The following is a 20501-nucleotide window of genomic DNA, read 5'->3' as shown; positions in this document are numbered from 1 at the left end:
CACGAGTTCATGAATACCAAAGGCAGAAATAGTGCATTGACTTTTGGTCCAAAGCTTGTGATTGAAGTGACTTCTTAGGGAACGTCTTATATCGCGCACCAGTCTGATTTCGTGTTCGTGAATAAGATTGTAAAAGTAGATCCCCTGATGGCTTGGGTCTGCCGTGAGTGCTGTTAAGTGTTGGAATCCCGTTAGCGCGGAGCCAGGCGGTGCGGATGAGTACATCTGACCGAGGCGGTGATGGACGAGGTGTTTTCCCCTTCAATTATCCACGCTATCGACCCGAGGGAGCGATTAACACCGGTGACGCATGGAAATAATGTCACCTTCCACTCGCATTTGTGAAGCAAATCGGCGTCTCACGTCTGGCAACTTAGTCTCGTCGTCAGGGGGATCGGCGAGTTTTTGATGTCGCATTTCCATGTTTTACCCGAAATTGTGACCTCAACTTTTGAGTAAGCGGAAAGTGTGAGGCTAGGGTGCCCAGGCTGTTTTTTGGAAGTGTATACTGTATCTGTATCTAAAACCGGTACTACCGGCCTTCGGTGTAATATGCCGACTTCAGTGTAACACCCATCTCGAGTACCATAACTATTAAAAGATTAAGAACATAATTTAAATAAAGTGTGTAAGACAGTGTCAAAGATTTATTACATAAAACAGTCTTCTAAAATCTGTTCAGGGTTCTTCAATGACGTAGGTTTCTAATGAACTGATTGCATTTAGAAGGTGTAGGAATCCTCCAATCCATCACACGCAATGGTGCTTTAAAGCTGTTTCCCAAGGCAATTGCCGCTGACGTTCCACACAGCTTATCTGAAGAACGCGTAGTATGTGTGTAAAAGGTAAGATATAAGCTGAATCGACCAAGTAATCTCAGTGCCTTTAATGTCGGCATGCATGGCCGAGTAACACGTCACTATGGCTTCATCGAGCGCGCTATTTAGCACGTCCTTAATACAGCACGTGTCTGGGCAATGTTATGGAAGTTAGACGACTTTACGCGAGTTTATTTTTTACGCTTTGTCCTCGCTGTAGCAGATAAATGTTAAGGAATCCATATCTATGGCAGGGGTACAAAGTTATTTCCGTCTTTTTGTTCACAAGGATTATTTGTTATTGGTACCTAAATCCGGTCAATCCATGAGAATTCAAGTATCATGCCGACCATATTGAACAAAACGCCGGCCATTAATTTCTTTCACGACGTCGTCAAATTAATACAACCGATTTTTGCATCATTTTACATCATGATCTCCCAGCTTAATCTATTGAGTATACATATCACCGCACAAAACTAATAAATGATTAGTTTATTAATTACTTAAACATTGTACATCTTTTAATGTTTTATAAGAATGCTATATGTCCCTGTAAAATATGTACATTTACATTTGAATAAAAATCATGTAAACAAGTCTGATAATTCGGCTCTCGCGCCACAACCATGCTGTCGTTCAAAGGAAACCATTCTACTCTAGATCTACTGCCTCGACACCCGAATTCGTCATGTAATTAATTCGTCTTTCGACTTGGCAGCAAGCGCTTAGCAACCCTGAAGTGACGCCGACCAAAGTTTGTTTCTCCGCTGAATCAATTTCAATGACAAAAGTGTCACACACTATACTATTAGGCTCGCCCATCAGGCGTCGCCAAAAAGTGTGGCGGGAAGGTGAACGGGTAGAGCGACAACGCTTGGCGGAGAAGGCAGCGTCATGGTGTGGGACAGTCTTCCACTGTCTCAGAAAAAGAAGTCAAACCCAATAAGTTACATCTTTAAGTTAGACTAGAGTAGTCGCTTACTATACTCTTTTAGTGTTCACCATTATTTGTCTGTCATTTTGTCACTTGAAATTAGCCCTCGGGCAAGAAGTTGCAATAAACTTATTATAACCGCCAGATGCATATGCCACCAAGGCTGTACCATTTCACCTAGCGTATTATTGGAGGAAAGTTGCTTTCACTTTGTAAGGCATGGAACAACCCCAGGGCGTAACGTTACGTAAAATATCTCGATCTACTTGTCATTTCGTGTTGTAAGGACGACTCATTTCTTGACCGCAACGTCCTACAAAACGGTAACCAGGGAAATGTATCACTATCCAACCCGTCTCCGTGTTGGTCACGCTCCATTCTTTTCTTCACAGTACTATCTCTGGGGCCATTCGCCTGCAAGTTCATTCCGCTGGCTCAGGGAGTCGCTGTGGGAGCATCTGTTTTCACTCTGATGGCCATTGCATACGACAGGTAAGGTTGAATACTTTCACTTCAAGGATAAACTTTTACTTGGTGAAAGTTGCTTACAGGGTTCGTTCTATATCTGTATCTGTACATGTGTATATCCGATATAGAATCGTTACCGTGCTCGGTGTAGACTGGTCCTGCATGAAATACGTTGAATTATGTGTTGTACGTACAGTACTTTGGGAGAGGTGCCTTTGTAACCTTGTTTACCAGTCTGGGTCTAACCTGGCTCCTATCGTATTTTGAGCTCTCTTCGTGGCGGAACGGGCCTCCCGATGATAGCCGGGGGCAATCTTTGGCACCTGGTAGTTGTGGGTGGTGGCCAATAATTTCCTTCCAAGTAAAACTACTAACGGGTTGGCCAAAGCTAACTCCGGCGGCAGAAAGCTTCTTTAGATGCGCATGCGAACAAACAATACAGACAGAAAAAGTAACCCCATCAGAAGACGTGAACCTCTTCCTGAAGGTATGAAACGGTTAACACCACAGCAAGTCTTACTCTTCAACATCACAACATCCAAAATGCGCCATATGAGCAGACCTGACTTTTAGTTTGTGTCTGAGTACAGAAAAGATTTGCAAATGCCAAGAAGTCTCCTGGAATGATCCGTGACTTAAGTGCTTTGAAAGAGAAGACGAAGTTAATGCCCTTGGGTATATAGCTGGGGGAAGATATGGCTCGACGGGAGTTCTACAAACACAAAGGAGGGCCAAAAAGGCTAACGCCAGACTTCCTCGTAAAACCTGAAGGTTTCAAAATGACAAAAGTATATGGTCCATGGAACGTTGCTCAATGTCATGAATATGGTAAGGTGTACGCTGACCTTCTGTTGCGGACAGATGAGGCCCCTGAGTCAGAAAGATAAACCTTACTGCGTTCCACTGCTTAAGGGTAGAAAGGGTATGGATACATTACCCTCTTCAGACACGCGTCAGATATTGCTGCAGTGCACTGGTACCGTTACTAGCTTTATTGAGTGTGTATATGAAATATATATATGCAGATATTGTAATATGCAGTAAATGCGTAACCATCATAATCAGACTATCACGAATAGTTTCTTGAGATATCAAGTTGGGAATTTGACACAGTACAGAAAACTGTTGATGTTGCGAACCTCTGTAAAATTTACAATCTAGAGCAATGGAAGATCATGAAATTTCAATCAGCTGTTTTGTTGGATGTTGGAGGTATTTGTGGATATTAAAAACAGGTATTTATGGATATTACGTATCGTTGCAATTGGGCATTTGAATAATTTGCAACATTTTGCAATATCTTTAAAATATTACAATTTAAAACTACCGTCCGCCCACGTGATACCCCCAAATACCTTGTTTATAAAGACAACGGGTATAGGTTATGATCCCATGGAAAAAGGTGAACTAGCATCACATGTAAATGTAGGTCAATAAGAAGCCAAAATAACCAGGGAAAAACAATCGAATCAGCTGTAATGAGCCCACCGAGAAAACAGTCTTGAGCTAGTTATCATATCAGCGTGAAGTCATTAAGAAGAAACGTCACGCTGACAACGACATGTTCTGGTCGAAGAAAGACCACCATTTTTTTTTCAAAATCGTTATATTTTGCATGAAATCTACCCGGTCGCATTGGACGGGGCCCAAGGACCTGCGAACACCGACGGTCACCGAAAATTCAATGTTGTGCAATAATTCGCGCACTGCTTAATGACCTGCTGTACACAGTTTATTTTTTCAGTAGATTATCGATTGTATGTCAAATCATTTTATCGTCAAAGTGGGCAATTACACAGCGGTACACGAACACGATGTAGAATCAGTGGCATTTTGCCATCATTAGGAGAACATCAATGCGTGACTGGCGATTCAACTATCAACGTAGCTAAATGCATGTTGGTTATACAAAAATGTACATGTAACTGCTAAGATGCTTTTTAGAAATATCAAAATCTAAGTCTTAAGTTGGTCTGAACTTGCAACAATTGATATGAATCATTATTATTGTTTGGCCCAGCATGTATTGCTGTTTGGCGGTTGATGTTTATTCCCTACATTGTTCATTAATTTTTCTTCTTTCATTTGCCATTCGAATTCAGATACAGACTGGTTATTCACCCCAGCCAAAACAAGGCTCCTGTGAAGTACTGGTCCTGTATCCTGGCCGGCGTGTGGGTGTCAGCCATCTCCATCATGGTCCCCCAGGCCGTCGTTAGAGAGGAGATCAGCCACATGCTCCCCGGGGGAGACATCAAAGTGTGTCTGGAGTTCTGGCCTTCCTACACCCAGCGGCAGGCCTACAGTGCCGCCCTGCTGGCCTGCTGCTACCTGGGACCGCTCGTCATCTCCGCCTGCCTCTATCTCATGGTCGCTGTCACACTCCGCCGGAGGAAGATCACCAACAACACCATGCACGCCTCCCAGCGGTTCAACAAGGTAACGAAGATGTTGGTCATCGTGATCGTGCTGTTCACGCTGTCCTGGATCCCGCTCTACACCTGCTGGATGGTGGAAGACTTCGGCAAGCTCACAGGGTCTAAGAAACTCATACTGCACGATTATGTCTACCCTTTCGCCCATTGGTTGGCCTTCTCAAACAGCTGTGTGAACCCGCTGCTATATGGGTACTTCAACAAGAGCTTGCGCAAACGGTTTCGGGACTCCCTAGTGCGCAAATCTGACAATGAGATCACGGGAGGGAACATCTCACTGAAGATCAAGGCGAGCGTCAACAGAAAAGCCATTCTGAAGTACCGCCGTAATTCAAATAAGTGAATACGCCCGATAACGCCGTAAGACGTTTAAGGGTAGGGTATGAGGTACAACAGATATCTATGGTATACCATATCAACTGACCTGATATAGCATACACTAAACTATGTCAGAATAACAGAAATGCATGACTCGCAATCTTATCTGGATGCGAAAGTCTCTCACGTCAATTAACGTTACCGTTGGATTAAACATGCAACTTTATGCCTACAAATCCAATAAACAAACAGTACATCTGGAGATGTTTTGCTAGTTCGTTAGGCAATAAAAGAATGTTACCCAAATCCAACAGTCGAAACGATGTTCAAACTGCAATTAGCCATTATCCGCAAGAGGCTCTTTTGAGCCGCAGCAGTGAGTGAAAAAACGTACGTGTCCGACCATGGCTCGGATCACGAAACATCCCTACCTATTCATGCCAGTAATACACAAGCTTTCATGCCAAATCATTTTCATATCAGTTGGGAGCGATGAAAGGGAATTTGTTATCCACCTAAGTACACGCTTTTCATGTGACATGTCCAATTTTTTATTTTGTGCTCAAACTCTTTTAGAGTCCACACTCGGAGTAACACAGGAACGCGACGTGAAAGTATACACTACCAACCAATTCAAGAATTTAGCTTATAAGCTGGTAAATCAAGATGTTTGCCCAGTCGCTGACGACAGTCGATACTGTCTGAAACGTTTAACCGTTTCTAAAAGCATACCATTTGCTTAATTGAGTAACTATTATTTGGCAAATCGATCCAACCTCATTACTATGTAGACACTGTCGGTTAAAATTCAGCAAGTATTGCAAAAAAAATGCATTCCAAGACGGGTAAGGTATGAGCGACAAAAAAGGTCCACAATGTCAGGAAGATTTAGACTTTGCATCGACGAGGGTATCAAATAAATAACCAGTTTTATCCAGATCACAGGGCACAGGTACATTAAGTAGTGCGTATAAAATTATTGTAGTCTGCCAAGGTAGAAAGTCTTATTTCAGTGGCAGTGAGGTACGGCCTGTGAAGCGGGAATATGTCAGTTTCAAAACTGTATGATTTGGATTATAAAGTTTCTCCAGTTCGTGTGTACATGCGCCTCATGGCGCAGACGTAACCATCTTTCTTGGTGAGCCGTCTGCACTCATTTGATATCCGCAGATTGCAATGGCATTTCAAGGCGGGCGTCAGTCAAAAGGCGATATGCAGACAGAACTGTTTTGTTTTTGAATATTCTGTGGGCTGTTTAATGAACTCAGAAAATTTCCTTTATCGTATTTCTCTGTTGCACTATACTATATATGTTTTCCACGTCAAAATCTGTCACCTTAGCTTGTGGTCCTTAACTATACAATATAGAAATCTCTTAGGCCGAAAACCTTCAGCAAACAGACATGCAGGTGTGGGGGTGGGCTGGTGTCTCAATCTCTCTGAGGACGCCGTTTGTTTTTACTCCAAGCCGCCGACACTGTATCAGCCATGACACTGGCGAAGACACGCAGACGTCAGTGTCTGATGGTTGGCGGGAGAAGAAAAACAACAACCATGATTGTGGAAAACAAACCATTTCGTTGTTTTGTGGCGAATTAACTTTGCATTTGAATAAAAGTGCCAAATTTATATGGTTTCTTGTGCCAAAAAAATAATTCGTTCAAAATAGTGTCGTAAGTTAACACGTTGCAGTTGTCGAAGTGCTTTAGAGTAAAAGTAATTGTGATGATAGATGCATTTTATTATAAAAATATACAATATGTTCTGTACAAATTTATTCTGTAAAAAAACTGTGGATTAATTTTGAGCTCAAATGTCGTGAATGTCCAGGAGAAATAAAAATAATACATATTTCAACAATTCCCCAGGCATACATATGAAATAGATTGTTGGATACATCAACTAGCAATAGTTGGTACATGTATGCATACCCAAGATTCCATCTTTGCAGAACGTTGTCGCCAAGACTAGAACATTTGAGTCGACAAATAGTCCTTAAAAAAGTCCTTTACTTCAAAAGAGGGTACTATGTTCCAATGAATTATGTATCAATGAATACAGGATCAGCCGGCGTTTTGCAGAATTCCACTTGTGGTAAATTACGTGATGTGTGTTTGTAAAACAACATGGCATTCTCCATACCTATTCTATATACAGACACTTAATTCCTTTATCGAGAATATTTTCGGCATGAATGAGGGTTAATAAGCACACCAAGGGGGTCAGTTGTTTACAAGATATCACAGAAACATAATTGGACGATCGCGTGTTTTTATTATCGCCCATCAAGTCAATTTTGTAACTGGCGGGGAGTACCTGAGGAGGGGGTCTAGCGGAATAATGATTGAAAGACCTTTATTGTACATTCATGCCTCGACGGGCTAGGTACAGGTCACTGATAACAGACATAACAGACATATGCAGGGACAACAAGGTACAATTTAACTAATTGAAGGTACTAAGCTAACAGGATGGTCGACATCTTCTCGCTTCTTTGTACAGATATAGGAACAAATAATGTTTTATATACAGGGTTTATCTAGGCGCATCAAAAATAGAATTTTATCCGTTACATTAAGATGTTCAAAATACGGAAACTCTTTTCTGATATATTCAATTATCGTACAATTTACAGTGTAATATAAAATGCTGTTCTTCTTCTACCTGTTGTAGATCACAAAATTTGCAGACTCTATGCTGCAGAGGAGTGCGGTTGTGCCTTCCAGTTTCGATATGTAACTTGTGGCAACTTATCCGGAGTTTAGTTACAGCCACTCTGTGTTGTATGTTAATGAATGTTCTTGATGCCCGCGGGACCAGTGGGTACTTTATCGTATACCGCGATGTAGTATGCATTTATTACTTGCTAAAATTGGTATGTATCGGAAAATAACACTACCTTCTGAAGTTTAAGACTCAAAAAGTGGAGCTTCATTGATAGCTTGATACGTGTGGCTTGAAGTATGCACAGTGCCAAGTGCCAGTACCAGTGTGTAAGTTTGTATAATGTGCTCTCTTTATTTGTTTTGTTTCATACGAAAAATGAATCTGGTATGATGAAGAGATATATATCTGTGTTATTATGGCAAAATACTAGTAGATCGTCCGGTGGACGGGATGATTAGAAAAGAACAGACTTTGACAGAAACTATTTTAATAAACCATTCAATGTGCTATGGGAGTAAAGTTGTTTTTTTTTCAACCACACTCAATTTTCTCACTGACGTTTCGGCTGCTTTCAACTGTCTTCATCATGGTGTAATCTACTACAGGAGTACTACCGCTCACCGCAAGGTGGCATTACAGCAAGAAGAGTGTGGTCGATCTATTTCTAAGTCACTTCTTGTGTTACTACAAAACTCCAGCAATCCAGGATCTCTGTGAAATGTGCAAGCTTCCTGCATGCTCCAAATCGCTAGAATCCTTCGTCAACAAATCAATGGAATCCTTCGTTAAAATGTTTAGCAAAAAACGCCCAGCATATCCAGCAGAATACGGCATTATATGGGATTTCAAACCTACACGACCTGTCCCTGACATCAAAACGTACCTGTCATAAAACAATAAGGTCATAGTATGTCCAGCACAAATGATTTAAAAACCGCAGGTTCTACTGCAGCACCAAGAAAAGTTATAATGGGGCCTTGTACGTTTACCTCAGATAGATATCATCACGATCCATACATAGTTTATTATGATATGCTGATCTACACATGTGTGCAATCGCACCCAGAGAGAGAGAGAGAGAGAGAGAGAGAGAGAGAGAGAAGGAGAGAGAGAGAGAGATTTCCTAGGCCTATGGAAACTGTCCGGCCCGGCCTTGTAAAAGTGACCCCCCCCCCCCCCACACACACACAACCACAAAATGTATCCTAGTGTTCAATAGTAACACCACCAAATTACCTTCGCACTTACTAGGCAACCGACAAACATAAGGCTACAAGTACATTTTACAATATATGTAAAGGTTCCTATGATATGTAATGCGATTGCCGGTACACATGTCATACGGAAGAGTCCAAAAGCTATATATATATATATATATATATATATAGCTTTAGCTATATGACGGCACTCGCCTGGTGTTCACGTTCTTGCACAGTACTCAGTACGGGTACACGTGAATAGGATAAATACGGAGCAAGTTGTGACGAGGCAAGGTACTTGAGAATAAGAAGAAATGACGCACATCCACGCTACTCAAACCATAACAAGGCAAGGGAGCAAATGATGTGTTGAACTTTTCAAATTGCCTATTAACTCTTAAGTGCCTGGTGCTGAAGGACAATTTTGGAAGAAGTGGTGGGTTGATAAAATAATTCAAAGCCGAAAATTTAAAAATACTAAAAAATATAGAAATAGTATTTCTAATAATGTATACAAAATTCCTTTCTCATTATTCTTGCTGTCGAACACATCTCAATGGCAACGTCTTATTTTCCTTAATATTCATAACGTGTTAAAAGCTCCATCATCAGAACAAGAACTTCATTAGTACCGTCCTCACAATTGTGATCATGCGATGTTCGTCTCTTAGACTGGTAGTCGATGCCATTCTAACAGTATTACCTACTCGATTTTTTACTTGCCAACAATTAGCAAATTTTGAATCAGCGTTTGAAGTTTCATTGTCCACTGCTATATTCTGTGCCAATTAGTTGACAAATGTAACTTTTATTCTTGTTGTTAATACTAGGCCAGAAACATTTACATTTGCGTGTATGATGTGGTACTGGCAGGATGCCCTGAAGATAGATGAAAACTGAGACACGGGCCTGTATCTTCTTCAAGTCATCTCGTAATAGATCATTGACTTTTCAACTGATACCAGTATTCTAACCACCTGTGTTAAAGTGTTTGTCTACGTTACTGCAACTTTGGTTTGAATAATCGCTAGTACCACTGTCACATTGTCGACGATCTGCAGGCGTACTTCGTGATCGCTGGAAGGTCGGTCAATTTTAAATCGACAGAGGGTCGGGCGTACTTCTCGCCTGAAAACCGCCCTGTCACATTGGGCGAGGTTTGGGCGATCGCCTAAGAATACCCTTACCCGTGATGGTGATAATGAGCCTGCCATGACATGGCACCACCTCTTGCACACGGACGAGGTAAGACAAAACGTTCGTCACAAAAAGGCAACAGTTCAATCAGTTTTGATGTCTTAGTTGCAATTGTGTGAATCTTTTTAACCATTTGATGGACCACTCGGGCAGAATAGGAACTGTGTGATAGTTCCAGCCCATATACTACCACAGGAGCCACATTGTAAGAATTACTCGATAGGTTAAAGAAAGTCTAGAATTTGCAAACTAACGTACATGAGTTGGGCGAAACGGGCGTACGTCATCCGAGCTGTGACCATGATCTCTACTCGCCCGACACCTCAAAGCTCTGCGACCTCCAAGATCACCGGCGACTAGTGTTGTGATGTTAAGAAGTTTCGGGGCACAGCGAGCATCGGGCAACTCCGTAAAATTGCCAACGCTAAAAAAAAAATCGCAATGATCGAATATCATTCGGACGTATTACTGCCGAAAACGTCATTTAGAGCTCGTAGACTCGTCGTCCGATCCATTTTACGCGCGATGTGACAGGGCTATAAAGTACCATGCATATGAGAAACTCAGACGTTGAAAAAAAACATGTCTAGCCCACCCGTCGTCCTCATTAACGTGCCGGACGTGCATATTACCAGTTTATAACTGAGCACTGATATTGACAGTAATATTCAGGATAATTGGCCCGTCTAAACAAGTAGAAACAGGTGCAGGAGATGGAAAGGCGTATATACGCCTTCTCTATACTTAACAAAATTGGGTCATCCTCGTCATCTTTGGGTTGGCACAAATGTATAGAGACAATCCCGTGATGAAAAAAGCAACATTGTACAGCCCAGCAGGCATGTATATGTGTCGTGACAGGTGGTTTGGTTTTCTTCCGGAGCAGGCAACACGTGCCTGTGCAGCACGCTGAAAAAACATATTATTAACTGACGGAGTTTTTATTATCTTGCAACGATTGAATGTGCTAGGAAGATATCTATCGCAACTACACAATTGTTGCACATTCCTGATCAGACGTTAAAACCAACGGCATGCTCTTTAAGTCAGAAGATGGTGTTATTATTTACAACATACAACAGGGTTCATCATTTTGCCACGATTGAAATGTGCTTGGAAGATGTCTATCTCATGTTCACCTTTACACTTGTTGCACATCTCCCCAACAGGCATCAACATACAACGCTTGCTTCTTAAAGTCATAGAATGATGTTTCCTCTAACAATACAACGGTGTTGAAATCATCAATTAAAATGTTTTCTCTCTGAACTATACACATCGGATGATGAGGACCTTTATAAAACATGTTCTTTTCTATCCTCGATAGTGACTATAAGCGTTGACTCATACAACGCCATCGATATAGGTCTCATACGCCATAAACCAGATTACAGAAAATGAGATGCATGGTCTTGTTCCGTAACAGGTGAATGACCAGTTGGGATCTAACACCTACATGCAGTGCGGTTTGCATATTCCCCTATCATCAATGTCGTGTTAACGTTCCTACACGAAATTAGGACCATATTAAGATCAAACTAGGTGCTAAGTATGTATTTGTACACTCATCTAGTATGAATTAAAGAAATGTCACATCCTGGATGTGCAATATGCTCGGGGCTAAAGCTCGACTGTTGTCGGTCACTCAACTCGGCATCCTGTCGATCCGATGTCGTGGTGTTCATTTGAGCTGCAGGCAGAAATCACAACAATATGGTGAGGGTTTCGCCTTGCCTTAGAATAACACACTGGCAACCATGGAAATATTCCTCTTTCTAGCCACTAATGACATGCGGCCAATTAGTTGTACGACATGCGGCCAATTAGTTGTACGATCTCTTTTAAAGCACTGAAAGATACGCGACCTATTGCCACAAGGATCCTTCCTCTTCAAGCTTCTCACTTCTTGAGCCAATAAATGGCATACGATTATGTGCATGGTGAATTCAGGCTAGAAGGTTATATGTACGTTTTGAGGCTTAAAATTGGTGCTTGAAAGACTAATTGTTTATAGGATGCCTCTCCATTCAACTGAAGTACATTGCTGTTACGTAGATGAAACCATTCTTACTAAAAGGCATAAGACATCCTGTAATAAGATGTACAATAATCATGTTAAGTACCTGCACCCAGTTTCCTGGCAATCATAATTATGTCTCCATCCTGTTCGTCTAAAATCGTTAAGTTAATGTATCTGAGTAAGAGCTGACAAGGTGACAGAAAATTAACTTTCTACACGATAAATTCAATCATAGGGAAATTTGATGTTAACGGCATCAACTCAGTAAGGTATCGCACCCACGCACGTTTGAGGGAAATTCATCTATATCTAACACACGCTTTACGTAATCTCACATTTTAATCTACCATTGATTAAAACTAAACTGTACATGTCATATGCATCTTATAAACAATGCAATAACAATCTAAATCCAAGGCAAAATTAGACATTTTTTACCACATTTGAGTTGAAAGTAAAATGTTTGCTACTTTAGCTCCTGTCTTTCCCAAGCAACACACGCCTGTACACTACATGTACAAAGTTAATCAAACAACTGACGTTATTTAGATTCATTTAAAAAATCTATCAAATAGGTTGAGTATTTTTTGTTTCTAGATTTTGACATGGCTAACTCAATAATGTTTTGATGGATCATCATAATTTTTGTATGTAGATGGCTTACGTGAAGACAAAATTAGACGCTAATTTTGCAAATCACCAGCTAATTTGCATACTTGGTGAAGATAGTTTATTAATTTATTGATTTATTAAATTCCATGATGTGACTCTCCAACGTGCCACATATGTAGCTGAGAAAGGGACGAATGTTGATAGATATTAATTATGCAAAGAAAATACAATTTGGACGATACATGATAAAAGAGAGAACTTTACTGCACGACGATTGTACATGATACAATGTATGGCAACAGCTATTACATAAATTACAAAATAGAGGTATAGGATAAAGCTTAACAACCTATTTGAAATACTATACGACATGAAAACCATTGTCATTCATGAGTAAATGCTACAATCGCCTTCTTTGCTAAGCTAAGCTAAGCTTAAGATTCATAATTTGAGCAACTTGTGCCATTTAGGTAGAGACAATTTATGCAAATGAGTGCAATAAATCAATGGAAAATATTAAAGATACTTCCGTCGTCGTGGAACTCTAGTTATGTAAACAAACTTTATGGACATAAAACATGGGTTAGTTTTCTTGTGAATGCCTTTTACTTTCATTGACTGCAAATATATAGACATATATATACAGAAAAAATACAGAGGCGAGTCCACATACATCCTGTGAAACGTCATCTGAGGAAGACACAACTGGGTCGAGTACTCGCCCATCTCATTGTGCAGTATCATGTGCGCATTTTCAATCATACTTTTGGTTGATGATTAACTTGATAAAAGTGGCAATGTGATAAGGCTAGCAATCTGCGACTCATCATTAGTGTGTGAACTGTCCATTGTCACGGCAACCTCCGCCTCTCTCAAACACCCTGGATAGAAATATAATGATGTGCGATCCAATTAATGCCATGTCCCTTGCGTCAATGGGTCGCCATGAAAGCCGCTTGGGTAGTACAAAAGAAGATCGTTTACTACACTTGTAAAATCGCTCGAATGCAGATTATCAAAACTTATTCGTTCGTCAGTACCCCTGTAGGCACATAGGGTGGCAAGTTTCCTTGTTGTTTCTGAATCATTAGCAGTCCGGTACTTTTACAGAGAGGAGTTGCTACCCCTTTAACGTACTCGAGGCACCTCCTCCAACACGGGACTCCCGTTCTATGTCCTTTCCAAATGACGGGTGCACCTCGAATCGAGATGTCCTTCCCAGGATTGAACCATAGTCTCCGAGATACCAACTTGTTGGAACTAGAAGTTCAAGTGTGAGGTTGTTACCAGATGATAAGCTGCAGGGACATCATTTATCAAAGCGCCACAATATTAGACTTAAATTTAAGGTACCGTTGACACTTTTTAGTTAAAAGACTGGTTTCATTCAATACGTGCATGTGAATGATTTAAAAAGCCAACACAATGACCAGATGATGCCATAGAACTTTTCGAAACCCTGTGGTGTACAGGACACAGAAAAGTCCGTGGTTCGATGTTCTTATGTTCCATTCATGCATTTGGGCTTCCTATATATAAAATGACTCCTTTTATAGTCATGTTCCATATGAAACAACAGGAAAAATTGTGATACTTTTCACTCTATGTTGATCACATTCACTCTTCATTGTGTAAAAAATATGCCAACAACTTCTAGACACCCAGCCTATATTTTTCTATGGCAATTACAAACCACAGTTAGCCTCGAGCTCGCCCCGCAATAAAGAGGCACTGTCGCGCTGCTACCGTAATCCTGAACCCAGGACTGTACAGCGCTACTCTTACGAGCGGCTACTGGTAATTACCTGGTAATTTCTTGGGCTAGTTAAACGGGAATTTCTCGCCGCTACGAACACATATTCATGCATGCAGCAGTTTTCTTTTTGACTCGGTACTTTTTTGTGATCCACTAGGAGCAATATATGAATGAGTCCCTAAACTATAAAGATAAGCGGACCTAATCAGCATGGCCTAATATCTTCCACATGAACATCGTCATTAGCAGGAATCGGCTCAGGGCTTACGACGTCGTGACGTTGTACCCTTCCTGAAATATGATAAGGTTTGGGGCAAAATATCTCCATCCACAGCTTCAATGATACCTAACAAGATATCGAAGATAAATAAAGACTGTGTGGGTGAAAAAGGTTCTATCTATCTCCAAGACATAGTCATGAAGCCCGTGCTGCAGTTGTGGCACAGCCATGTTTTAATCTTCCTGTCTAAGTAGGCGTTTGATGTATTCACTCTTTACTTTAATTTATCTTAATGTATACCCACATAACACAAACACATACTAAGGCGGCTGGCTATGTTGCATTGTTATGCCGACACCGCTGCTGACTTGGGAAGATTAAAGCTACTCATCACCAGGATCTTAGAGGGAATCTCATCGTGTTCACTGCACGAACGGAAATTGAAACTTTACAACCTCCAAATTGCCAATCTAATGAATCTATGTAAGACTCAGTTGAGCGTATGAGAAACTAATCTACAATGGTGTTGCTGGTGGCAACCTTGCCCGGCCATAAATGCCACAGCCGGGTGCAACCGACCACATACATCCGGTCATAACCTCCCACATCCGTAATAACCGGCCACAACCGGGTATAATATGCTGTGTGCATGACAATGACTTTGTGTGACGATCAACATATGAAATTCGTCTGAGTTTTAGTATTTACTATTCTTTTTCATTTGCAATGCACATTACATAACATGTTTAATTGGAAAGCTTATTTATCATACAATGCAATTGACAACGTTAACACAGAAAAATGATTTATAATGTTCAGGTTTAGGAGTTTGTTTATGTTGAGATAATGTGGGGCAAACTCTTCGTACATGTATATCACGTCGTCTATGTAGAAGTCATCCTGGATCAAAGCTGGTCTGTACTTCCCAACACGAAATCGGACTTATCCATACTTTTGACTGCCCAAGCCCAGTCTGTAAAGGAACGAGCAACCCGCTGCTTATGTGACGTCATGTCATACAGATAGAACACATGACTCGGTGAGCATTGGATCATAAGTTGCAAAACGTCTATGAGGGTTGTTTGCAAAACCCTGACGTAGATGGGTTCTTTTATTCCTCGTGTCTGATTCTGTTTTCAAGAGTCTCACTTTGTCCAGTGAGACCAAGTTTCCAGTTTACTAAATGTGTGTTTTGCGAAACTTCCGGGTTTGTGGAACTTGGGTGTTTATGTTCAATTAGACTGATCTCTAATTACCTTCGCCGAGAAGCTTATATTTTCGGTTAAGGCCTCGTGTTGTGTCCCTATATGTAGGTCAACAGCATATAACTCGAGTAGCTGTGTATGTATTTTCATGATATTTGGTATTTGAGTAGCGGTTGCAGAAAGGAAGGTCGTGTTCGAAAATGGTTGGCGTAGCCGAACGTGTTTTTCCGCTTTCTTGTGTACAGCATAACTCGAGAAACATTGAATGGATCCTGATAATATTTGGTAGATGGGTAGCGGTCAGGAAAACAAAGGTCGAGTTCGATAATGGGCCCCATAGTGGCTGCCTAAGGTACTGCAGCAAAACTTTCAATTTTGACACTTCGTGTTCTGGACATGCTGTGGTTATGATTTTTTGAGTGGTAGATAGCCCTTGATTATTTGCATAATTAATGAGGAAAGTTGAATTGAACTGAATTCCATGATAGGACTTTCAAGCTTGTTTGCATTGGCAGAAAGGTACTTAAGATAATAATCTACATGGAAAGATGCATTTAATTGTAATCAGTGGCCAATTAACAAAAATAAACAGTGTTTTCTATATATCTCATTTTGACCTATATCTAAGGACACAGCTGTTTCTCATATGTTTTGCTTACTGGGGAGAAAATCCTCTGACAAGCATGAAATTCTGATTGACCAGGGATGCTACCAGGTCATCTGTGGTCACAGTTTTGTTTTTGGCAGCATTTGTGGGTTTGTGAGGAACACACAGTCATGCAGTCATTTGCTATTGGGGTAGGTACTATTTAGTATTGAATAAAGGCATGATTATTTGGCGAAGGGATGTGTTCGTCGAACTCTAATTTGAGTTTCCTTTGATGTACTGACCTTTTTAACACTGTATATGTAGCTCCCGAAGGTACCTTTCCTTGTTGGCGGAAGCGTACCTTCGGGAAGCGACTAAACGCACGACAAGGTTGGACTCCAGGCTACTGTATGAGGTTTACGACCCACAATTATTCTCATTGAGAGTTTTGTCCATGTCTTTTTGATGTGATTTGACACCATGGTTCCAAATTGATATGTATGAAAGTTACTAGGTGATGTGATTGAGACCAGATTTCTTCATGATTCGGTTTCCCATGTACCATTCCCAGCTATGTAACCTGATAACATTACATTTGGGGTCAGTTAGTCCTCACTCATAGTGAGCAATTGGGCTGGTCTCAATCATGATGTTTCTGACCTAGGGCGAAGAGATGCTGTTACAGTTACAATCGTTTAACCTTCAGTGGCCTACAGGCCTTGTTACGTGGTGACCATTAAGTTAACAAAAACATAAATTTTAGCTTAACGCTACTAGATTAACCACAAAGACAGCGTTACATTGGTGTGCAGAGTATCGCATAAAACTTGGAATAAGTAGGGTTTGTGGCATGGTCAAAGCACATCGTACGTCACTGTAACTATGGGAAAAAGCTATATATAGGGAAGGTTTTCTTAGTACACGCGCATGGTTAGTAGGAAATTAGCTACAGTATACAAAGTGGAAGAACAAAGTGCTTTGCCTTTTTTGGGGGGAGGGGACATCAATTTTAAGTTACGCTACATCAACTAGCTTTGCACGGGTTGTGCAGAATGATAGACGATATGTAAATCACACGCATATTCAATATTTCTTCTCGAATATTCTGATTTACCTGTCTTTGAATTATAAACGTAATTCTCAGTGTAACTAGTTTTTCTGCTGCAAGTAGCAATGCTAGCATATTTTACTGGAAATCAGTTATAAAGTTGATTTGATTGTACATGAAAATCCCTTGGTTTGTTGTTGCTATACAGTGCAGAATAGGGTACCGTTACTATGTACAAAAATACCGGACCTGTAAAAATTCGGTTAGCCGGATGGTGGACCGGATGTTATACCAATTAGAAAATGAAGAGGTTATATGGCCAGAAATTCACATGTTTGGGGGATTACAGGTTGAAAAAAAACGGGTTTACATGACATTTTAGAAGTTGATTGGTATAAATCACAAAATGCAGTTTCAGAATGATATAAGTACACGAGTTTGATACATAACTCCATCCATAGTATTAATATTAACGTAATTACATGGTAATGGTTGGACTTGTATCGGACAAGGAGGGTTGGGTCCCTTGTATTCCCATTATTGCATATACCTGAGTCTCGACATAAGATATATTTCATTGTATTCACCTGTCCTCAAGCAACCTATACATCTCCAATATGAAGTCTCTACCATGAATTGACCACAAAAGAAGTATGATATGTCTTTATTAATTATGCAAATAAGGTATTCATTAGAATAACGCACATTTTGGTACATACACATGGCTTAGGGGTATCTTCACCTCCAATATGACTGTTGTTTCTATTATTTAGGAAATGGTGCGTTTACCCGTGTTTCTTAAGACTGGTAAAGTGCTTTTGTGGCTTTTAGCAACAGGTATATCAACTAACGCGTAGATAGTGTTTATAATGAGAAACTATTCTTCACTTGAATTTTTGTTAGTGATTTGCAAATGTTTCCAGCACAAGAAAGAAAATACTATGAAAAAACATATAGCTGACGTATTCCGTACCATAGACGGTTTGATTAATACGTTCGCAATAGCACTGTTTTTATGCCACCTCAGCTGCAAAAAAATGTCTTTTTCCTTTCAATATCTTGTTAAACCGTACAATATAATATCAACTTTCGAGGTATGGCAACTTACGGTAATTAGGTGCCATATAGGTACCAGATAACACACCAACTATGTTACTCCCTGGTACAGTATCGTACCAGGTAACGCACCTGATACGTGGTAACCATGTACTCTTAAGACCCTTCCGAGAAGTGCTAGTAATGTTCTTGGGGGTAGGGGAAGTCTCCAAGCAGACCCTACGGTGCCTAAAGAGATAGTATCAAAGGCACCGTAGGGTCTGCTTGGAGACTAGGTAGGGGGCGAAAACTAAAGGGGGGCGCTAGTGATCTATCCCAAGGGGGGGGGGGGGGTCGCTGGGGTGGGGGTGGTGTTTGGTGGCGAGATCGCTGAGACACCGGACCTGGATTTTCTGTACCGGTACCCACTCCTAGTACAGAACATGATTGGAATAGCCTGCAAAATGTTAAAGTAATCCTGAAAAGGCAACAAAACGCAAAAGCGTACAGCAGCTTGTTTATATTTCAACTATGAAATTCATTTAGAGATCTGTTAGATCTCTGGGTCGCACCGCGGTAGAATGGAGGTGTAAATAGTTTCCTTGGCAACAAAGATAAGTCTACACGCAAAGCCTAATGCGTTAGATTAAAATCTGGAGCAAAGCAGCTCGGCGAGATTTGTCTTCACCCTACGGCTTATGGCACGGCGACGGCGTCACTTTAGACAAAATCAGTAATACTGTAATACATTAACCCCGGAGGCAACGTTTTAGACAGAATTCTCCGCCCACAATCTTGGTACAGATACATGTACATAGCAATGGTGTCGCGTAGGAGTGTCCCTCCTTCACGCGGCGCGAAAATCGATCGGACGACGAGTCTGTGAACTCTAAATGATATTTTCGGCAGTAATACGCACGGTGTTTTGTCGATCAGCGCGCGATTTTTAGTGTTCGTAGATGATTTTGGGAGTCGCCCGATGCTCGCCGAAACTTGTTAACAGCGACTAGTCACCGGTGATCTTTGAGGTCGTAGACCTTCGAAGTGTCCGGCGAGTAGAGACCGGCTTATTAATCATTGGTCTCAATTCGGATTGCGTACGCCCGTCGGTCAAACGAGTTTCGCCCGATCACCTTTTTTTTGCAAATGTAGACTTTCTTTGACCAACAACTATGACATCAAAATTGATTAAAGTATTCCCATTTTGTGAGGAACACTCATCATCACAAAATGCATTCTTAGGCGATCGCTCGAGCCTCGCTCAATATGACAGGGACGGTTTACCGGCGAAAAATACGCGCGACCTTCTGCTTGAAGATCGTTGACAATGTGACAGGGGTATTACTTCTGTGGGTAGCTACTGCAAGTTCTGAAACGTACTAAGGTCCTCCTCTTACAAGACGGCGATCGCAGAGCAAAACTTCCTCTGTAACGCCTCATTTCATAATATGATGCACGGTGTAAAAGCATGATTTAGAAGGCAACAAAACACTTAAAACGTAAGACAATTAGCTCTTTATCGACGAAACTTGATAAGAAAAAAATGTTGTTAAGTTCGCGGGGATTTAATTTCGCGGTAGCGGGAAAAAGGACTTTTCGCGGTGGATTTCTGTTCGCGGTAACACCATAGACTGCAATCTAATATCACAATAGAAAAATGTTCGCGGTGGTTTTAAATTCGCGGTGAAGTGGTCACCGCGAAAACCGCGAACATTAATCCACCGCGAACATTTCTGCATTTACAGTATGTTAGATATCTTTTGGTCGCTCAGCGTGGTCGCAGCCTGTAATGGCGAGGGTGTTACAGAGACATGTATTCAATGCGACATCAGCCAAACATTCATTCCGTCTAGACTAAACACGTGCAATGCGGAAACACGTACTGTGTGATATGTCTTCAACACCACTTCAGCGTCATAGACGCGTCTGCTCATTTCGTACTTTCCAAACTACGATGGAGTATTACCGCTTGTTTTT

General features: G+C 41.0%; 1 protein-coding gene across 1 annotated transcript in view; it reads left to right on the top strand.

Moving 5' to 3' along the window:
• The window catches only part of LOC118411797 (neuropeptide FF receptor 2-like), a 14069-nt gene extending 7455 nt beyond the window's left edge, over nucleotides 1–6614 (top strand). The window contains exons 2-3 of the mRNA XM_035814283.1: nucleotides 2148–2247; nucleotides 4326–6614. Coding sequence (XP_035670176.1) covers nucleotides 2148–2247; nucleotides 4326–5001 — 776 coding nt within the window. The 3' untranslated portion in view covers nucleotides 5002–6614. The remainder of the gene's footprint in view (nucleotides 1–2147; nucleotides 2248–4325) is intronic.
• Nucleotides 6615–20501: the final 13887 nt, after the last annotated feature.

The sequence above is a fragment of the Branchiostoma floridae genome, chromosome 3 (assembly GCF_000003815.2).
Source record: "Branchiostoma floridae strain S238N-H82 chromosome 3, Bfl_VNyyK, whole genome shotgun sequence".
Lineage (NCBI taxonomy): Eukaryota > Metazoa > Chordata > Leptocardii > Amphioxiformes > Branchiostomatidae > Branchiostoma > Branchiostoma floridae.
Note: the sequence above shows the minus strand (reverse complement) of the source record. Positions and strands in the feature narration are given on the sequence as shown.